Source organism: Talpa europaea, assembly GCF_964194135.1.
Source record: "Talpa europaea genome assembly, chromosome: 9".
NCBI lineage: Eukaryota > Metazoa > Chordata > Mammalia > Eulipotyphla > Talpidae > Talpa > Talpa europaea.
Genome location: NC_140076.1, coordinates 119561 through 127051, shown reverse-complemented (window position 1 = coordinate 127051; position 7491 = coordinate 119561). Strand labels below are relative to the sequence as shown.

The window sequence follows — 7491 nt, the reverse complement described above, 5'->3', positions numbered from 1 at the left end:
CCGCTGTGGCTCTGGCCCGGCTCCCTGCCTGCCCGCGCCTTTTATCCTCTGGAGGCCCCGCCTCTCGCTCCTGCCTCCCGCCTGCGCCATTGGGTCAAGGTTTCAGTTCTCTGTTTCAGTTTCCTTTCTCCAGGAAGCCGCCCCAGCCACAGTGGCAGAAACAAAACTGAAAATAAAGGAAAACAAGTAAACCGTGTTAGTAGTGGTCGTGGGGGATCGTCCTGGTCTGTGTTTTCTGTTTCGATACATGTTTTTAGTAAAATAATATTTTAAAGATTTATTTCATTTATTTATGCATACAAGAACGGGGGTGCAGGCCAGAGGTGGGGGGCAGGAGGACGCCCCAGAAACAGAGTGGGGAGCCGAGCAGGTGGGTCCACCAAAAGACAATGCTGAGGGGCAGCCGGGGGCGGCCGTGCGGTTCAGCTCCTGATGGCTCGCACTCAGGCCCTGTGGTGACAGCCTGAGACTGACCCCCAGGCCGCCGGGGGCCCTGAGCTCTCATTTGAATAGAGACTCTCATACGTCACCCAACGTGTAAAAATACGTCTTTTTTTTTTTTTTTTTTTTTTTTAAGATTTACCTATGCATACAAGAACAGGGTGCAGGCCAGAGGTGCGGGGAGTGAGAGGACTCACCAGAGACAGAGTGGGGAGCAGAACAGGCAGAAGGGCCAAGTATACTGCTGAGGGGAGCAGCGGGGAGACGGGAGAGGTCTGCTGCGCCCTGTGGGCAGCTCCCTGGCTGGGGATGGAACTCGTGCTGCAGTGACTGAGGGCAGCTGCCACGGACCAGCACAGCAGTAGACGATGAGGCCACCTCAGGGTTGAGAGAAGCGTGCAGGGTGGTCAGGGCGTCGGCGAAAGAAATGACACACAGACACACTTCAAGAGTGAAAATCTGAGTGTCATTTTCTTTGAGTTTGTGACCAGTATATGTATGTTTTCCAAAAGCACAGGGACGATGAATATCAATGAGATCAGCTTGCTCATGGGCTCAGCCTATCCCCAACAGGGCGGTGATCTACATCTGGACTCAGCCTCATTCCTAAGTAGAGAGACATTAGTTTTGTTTTTAAACTATATAATCGCATTTTTTATTAACTACTTTTTTACCTAAACTATATTTTAATTATTACAGGGTTTAGTAATGTTTCATTTGAATCAGCCTTGTTTTAAGGATTTCATATGATTTTTTAATTAACAAGCAGTGACCTTTATAGAAGAAAGAAGGAAGTTTGGAAAGACAATAAGGGATTAAAGTTGGTAGTTCTAGAAAGACGGGATAAGGTTTTGAGCATTCTTGTAGTGGTTCCTGGTGGTCCTTATCTTTTGATAAGCTTCTGTCTTTTCAGGGAACTTCGCTGAGCTTCCTCTGCTTCAGGGGGTTTTGCTGTTCTCCCCTGCGCGCTGGTCGCCCAGCCGGACCTAGGGACGGTTAGCCCTAAAGGTCACTGCAGGGGGAGGTGCAGCAGGCAGCTTCATAGATTGTGTCCTAACCCCTTGCGCCACCAGGGAGGCCCCGGGTCTATTTTTTTTTTTTTAAGATTTATTTATTTATTTTATACAGGAACCAGGGTACAGGCCAGAGGCGCGGGAGGGTGAGAGGGTTCACCAGAGACAGAGCAACAGAGCAGGGAACAGAACAGGCAGACTGACGAAATACACTGCTGAGGGGCACAGCAGGCGTGGCAGGAGAGGTCTGCCGCGCCATGTGGGACCCCCACTGGCTGGCCCGCATGGAACCGGTGCTGCAGAGGCTGCGGACAGTGGTGCTCAACCGCCTGCGCCACCAGGGGAGGCCCTATTATTATTATTATTATTATTAAAGATTTATTTATGTATTTATACAAGCACTGGGTACAGTGAGAAGCGCGGGAGGGCGAGAGAACCCACCAGAGCCAGAGCGGGGAGCAGAGCAGGCAGAAGGACCGAAGGACACTGCTGAGGGGAGCAGCGGGCGGCAGGAGAGGTCTGCGCGCCATGCGGGACCCTCCTCCGGGGGCCGGGGAGCAGCCGGGGATCGAACCGGCGCCGCAGAGGCCGCGGGCAGCTTCGCAACCCAGCGCTCAACCGCTGCGCCACCGGGGAGGCCCTATTATTATTTTTTTTTAAGTGAAGCAAGCAGTGCTGACCTGGCCGGCAGCCAGGACTACATCTCTCCACTCCATCCTGCCTTTGGGAGGGTCATGGGAAGCTCCCGCCCTCTCAAGAAGCAATGCTGCGCCCTGCCCGTGAGCTGGGGATTCTCGCAGCGAGCCCGCGGCGAGGGTGCCGCAGGGACCCGACCAGCTGGTGGCCGCCCAGAGTCCCCCAGGCCAGTCAAGCCCCACTCCCGGTCACCAGGATGCGACTGTCCCTGCGCTCACCCAGACCCCAGGCCCATCTCACCTCCTGGTGCAGCTCGTAGCTGGGGGGCCCGCGGGGCCGGGCTGGCCCTCGGCCCAACAGGCAGGCAGCCTGGGCTCAGCCGCAGCCTCGGCGAGACCCGCTGCGCCTCAGCTGGCAGGTGGCCCAGGTGCGTGCAGAGGGCCAGGCCGGGGTAGGCCGCGCGTCCCTGACGGGGGGTGAGGGTGTCGGTGTGGCCAGGGAAGCGGGCGGTCACGAAGAAACAGGCGGTCACGAGGAAATGGGAGGTCACTGCAGGAGATCGGCGGGGCGGGTGCGGACATGCTCGGGGAGTGCGGCCGCCCAGGTCACTTGTGTCGGCCGCAGCACACCCTGGACCTCGATGAGGGCCGCCCCGCACGAGTCCTGGGGCAGACGCCTGAGTAGGGAGAGCCGGGGGAGCAGGCCGAGGAGCCGGGGTGCAGAGACGCTGTGCTTGGGGGCCAGGACCGTTGCGGGCAGCACGGGCACCCCCTGCATCAGCGCTCGGCTGTGGGCAGCCTGGGGCGCGGACCCTGGGGTTGCGCCAGCTAGAACAGGCCGGGCGGAGGCGCCGAGGGCGTCAGGAGGGAGGAGGTGTGCAGGAGCCCCAGGAGCGGACAGGCCTGCCCGGCGGCTGCCAAGCCCCGCGCCGCTCCTGTGCGCCAGAGACCGTGTCCGAGGCCCCGCGAGCCTGCTGGCCTGGGGCCCTGCGCCTGGGGGACACGGCAGAAGCGTTTCTGGGAGTCCTGGAACCGGCCTTAGGACCCCCCACGCTGGAGTCCGTTAACCTCCTGGGGCGTGGCCCGCGGCCCGGGTGGGAGCCTCGTGCAGACATGGCCCCAAGAGTCCGCGCCTGCTGCTCCCCCAGTCGTCACGCCCAGAGGATCCTCAGCTGACCGCTGCGCAAGGGCGGGCGCCGCCGGCCCACACGGTGACCAGGCAGTGGCGTGGGGCCTGGGTCGGCCGCAGCTGCGGGGGGCCTGGGCCTTGATGAGGCCGCATGAGGGGAACGGGCAGCTGGGCGCCCCAGGGCCAGGAGTAAGACCCGCAGGAGGCGCAGGGAGTCCCGACTGCAGGCGATCGGGGAGCCGCGGGCTGATCTTCCAGGCCACGCTGCAGCCCCTGCTGGGCAGGGGCCGGTCTGGAGCAGCCAAGGGAGGACGAGCAGGAGACAGGACGTTCCTCTCCCAGGCACAGTGGCCCAAGCGGAGTGTGGACAGAAATAGCACCCCGGGAGCTGGGCGCATCCCAGACATCCCCAAGTTGGGGGGACCTGATCTCCCAAATGTGGAGGGGCGCCAGCACCCAGACTTTGGAGAAAGATGCCGACGGCGCCAGGTCCTGGGGTCAGGCCGTCGCCCACAGGGCTGGCCCCAGGTCCGCGGCTAAGGGAGGGTGCGGCCTGCGCTGTGCGGCAGAAGACGCCGCCTGGGCACCGCGGGAGTCCCAGCAGGCAGCCTGGTGCTCGGGCCCTGCCTGGGCCCTGGCGCTGCCCCTCCTCTCCACCCTGACCGGCTCCTTCCGCTCTCACCTGACCCAGCACCAGCCCCCCCTCTCCAGGACAGCGCCCGCAGCTCCTCCCTGGCGCTGCCCAGCTCTGCGCCCAGCCACCCGGGCCCAGGGCTGCGGCCCCTTGGCAGCAGAGGAGGCCGCAGGAGCAGCCAGGGGCTTGTTCCCGGGGCCGCCTGCCTTGTGTCCACGTGCCGGTGGGGGCAGCTGCTGCCCTGGGGGTGCAGGCGGCCACGTGGACAGAGGGGAGGAGACCCCCACATACACACAGGCAGGAGCTCCATGTCCCGCCTGGAAGGTGGCACCATCTTTGCCCCCAGCGCCCCCCCCCCCGCGGGCTTTCCTGCCTCAGCCCCGGATGCCTCAGCCCCGGATCCCTCACCCCTGTGGCCAGGGGCGGTGCCACACGCGCCAGTCACCTGGGTCTTGACCCACTTGGGCTGGCGTCCAGACAGCTGGCCCAGAGGCCTCAAGAACCTCGGTCGGATCTGGAAGGGAGTGGACGCCCGGGGGCAAGGCTGGCAACCCTGGGGGCTGGCCGTCCAGCCCGCGGGGAGGACGTGGCGGAGCTATGGGCATTCACTCGGGCAAGAGGGCTCCTTGCTGGGGCCAGAGACCTGGGAGGGCGTCCCAGGCTCCCTCGGACATGCCTGTGGATGGGTGTAGGGTGCCCGGAGACGGGGGAGCACTGGGGGCCCGCAGCAGAGGGGGAGGCCTCCCTGTCAGTGCCTGCGGCCACCCCTCACTAGTGTGGGGCAGCGGCAAAGGGCTGGGTAACCTGGCAAAAGTGAAGGGTCACTGATTGTGAAGGAAGGGGCGCAGCCTCCAGCTCCTGAACTGCTGAGGCGGGAGGCCTTCCCTTCCTGTCTGAGCCCCGGCCGCCGGTCTCCACAGGAGGCTGGGGGCCACCAGAGCCCACCAGCCAAGGCCCCTCCCCCCCGCCCCATGGCGCTGGCTGCCCCGAGTTCACTCCTGGCCGGAGGCGGCGGCTGGAGGAGCTCTTGGGCTTTCTCTCTGCGCATCTCATGGGTGCAGGATTTGGGGGCCACAGGAGGGCTCCACCCCCCCACCCCTCCTACGTCCCAGGTCACAGGGCTGCCCCAAGCGGCCCTGGCACTGGACCTACCGGCATCCCAGGAATTTCTGGGCAGGAAGGGTCCGGCTGGCCAGTTTCTGCTCTACCCCATGTGGCTTTCCAACGCTGCCCCTCTCCGCCTCCCGGTGCCCTCCTTTTGGGGCCTGAAAGGGGAGAGAGCAGCCTCCATTCTGTGACAGACTGTCTCCTGTCGCGAGGCCTGGGTGGGTTAGTGCCAGGGTTCCGGAGGGCTTCCTGGAAGGGGAGGCGTGGATTTTTTTTTAAAGATTTGTTTGTTTGTACATACAAGAACTGGGGTGCCGGCCAGAGGTGTGGGGGTGAGAGGACTCCCCAGAGACAGAGCGGGGAGCAGAACAGGCGAATCCACTGGGACACAGTGCTGAGGGGAGCAGCGGGGACACAGGAGAGGTCCTGCGCCCTGTGGGTCGCTCCCTGGCCGGGGATCGAACTCGTGCTGCAGAGGCTGGTGAGAGCCTCACAGCGCCGAGCTCAACCCTGGCGCGCGCCCCGGGGGTCGCGGAGCTTTGGCACTGAGCCAGCGCCGGGAGAACTGGCCTCGGAAAGGCGAGACCAGCAGAGTCAGCGGCCAGCGGTGACCCGCTCAGGACGCCCTCAGGCCCTGCCCGGCGCCTTCCCCTCTTCCCTCCACCCCCGCTCTCCCTTCTGACCCCGGGAACCGGGGTGGCCTTGCTGGGCTCCCCTCCCCGCCGCGGAGGGTCCCGGCCCAGTGGAGAGGCCGCCGTCCCCGCTGCGCTTCTCTCTCGCGGGGGCGCTTTGTTGCCCTCCCGCTGCTGGAGAGCAGAAGCCCCAGAGGGGGCGGGCGCGCAGGGCGGCGGGACCCCGCGGTGCGCAGGGTGGAGGGGGCGAGGTCACCGCCCCCCCACCGGGCCTCCCCTCTGCCGACCGAGCAGAGCCGGGGCTGACCACTGACGTCAGCGCATTCCGCTCCGACGTCATGCCGCCCCGGCGGGCGGTCACCCCACCCCGCCGCCCGGCGGTCGCCCCACCCGCCCGCGCTCGTCGGGACTGTCCGGACGCCGCGCGACCTCGGCCAGCGGGCGCCCCTCCCGGCAGGGGGTCCTCGCGGGCCGGGTGCGGGGCCCCCTTGCGCGGGGCCGGATTCGGGGCTGCGCCGAGGCGGGAGGTGGGGCGGGCAGGGAGGGCGGCCGAGGCCCGCGGCAGAGGCTCGCCCGCTTCTGGGGCGCCCGAGTCCGCGCCCCAAGGAACTTTCCTTTCGGATTTCCCGCGCCCGCCCCGGCCCGCCCGCCCCGCGCGGCCCGCGGGGTCCCGCCCGCAGAGCCGGCCCGCGCGCCTCCGAGGGGCCCGGGCGGCCGAGCGGCGCGGCAACCCCCGCCGCGTCCCCGCGGACGGAGCGGGCGAGCGCGGGCGGCCCGGCGGCCTTTGTGGCCCGCGGGGGGCGGCGGCCGGCGGGGCGGGGCGGGGCGGGGCGGGGCGGGGCGGGGCCGCGCGGGGCGGGGCGGGGCGGGCGGGCGGCCCATTGGCTGCGCGAGTGTGGGAACCGCCGCCCGGCCGGGTTCGCACGCCCCGCGCCGCGCCTGGGGGAGCCGGGCCCCGCCGGAGCGGACGCCGAGCCCCCCGCCGCCCGCGGCCCGAGGCGCGCTGTGCCCGGCACCGGCAGCCGCGGGGCGCGACATGCCCGCCGACGCCCCGGGGAAGCCCAGGGCCTCGCCGCTGGCTGGGGCGCCGGCGAGCGCCCGCCGATCCGCACGCCCGCCCCGGAGCGCCGCGGAGCACCGCAAGGGGGGGCCGGCGGCGCGGGGGGGGCGCGGGGGGGCGGGCGCCGCGGGACTCAGACGCCCCCGGCCCGGCCCGCAGTCCTCCAAGCCCGTCATGGAGAAGCGGCGCCGAGCGCGCATCAACGAGAGCCTCGGGCAGCTCAAGACCCTCCTCCTGGACGCGCTGAGGAAGGATGTGAGTCGCGGCCGCGGGGAGCGCGGGGGAGGCCCGGGCCGGGCTGGGGGCGCCCCCCCCCCGCTAGCCGCCTGCCCGCCGCCCCGCAGAGCTCGCGCCACTCGAAGCTGGAGAAGGCGGACATCCTGGAGATGACCGTGCGGCACCTGCAGAGCCTGCGGCGCGTGCAGGTGGCAGGTGAGCACCGCGCGCAGGGGCGGGGGCGGGGGACCGCGCGGGGCCGCGGCCGCCCGCCCGACCCCTGTGCCTCGTCCCGCAGCCGCGCTGGCCGCCGACCCCGCCGTGCTGGGCCAGTACCGCGCCGGCTTCCGCGAGTGTCTGGCCGAGGCGGAGCGCTTCCTGGCCGGCTGCGAGGCCGTCCCCGCCGACGTGCGCGCCCGCCTGCTCGGCCACCTGGCGGCCTGCCTGGGCCAGCTGCAGCCCTCGCGCCGCCCGGCCCCCGCGCCCGAGCCGCCCGGCCCCCGGCGGCGCCCCGGGACTGTCTTCGCGCGCCCGCTCCCGCCGGGCCCGAGCCGGGCGCCCGCGGCTGTCCGCGGGGCGGGGCCGCAGGGCCAGGGCGCGCCCTGGAGGCCGTGGCTGCGGTGA

At 68.3% G+C, this 7491-nt stretch overlaps 1 protein-coding gene across 1 annotated transcript; it reads left to right on the top strand.

Moving 5' to 3' along the window:
• Positions 1–6549: 6549 nt before the first annotated feature.
• Positions 6550–7491, top strand: HES4 (hes family bHLH transcription factor 4; the record flags this gene model as incomplete). The annotated part of the gene is made up of 3 exons (XM_084244020.1): positions 6550–6906; positions 6996–7083; positions 7166–7491. Exons 1-3 carry the CDS (start codon positions 6628–6630, stop codon positions 7489–7491), a joined length of 693 nt encoding a protein of 230 aa, XP_084100146.1. The 5' UTR covers positions 6550–6627.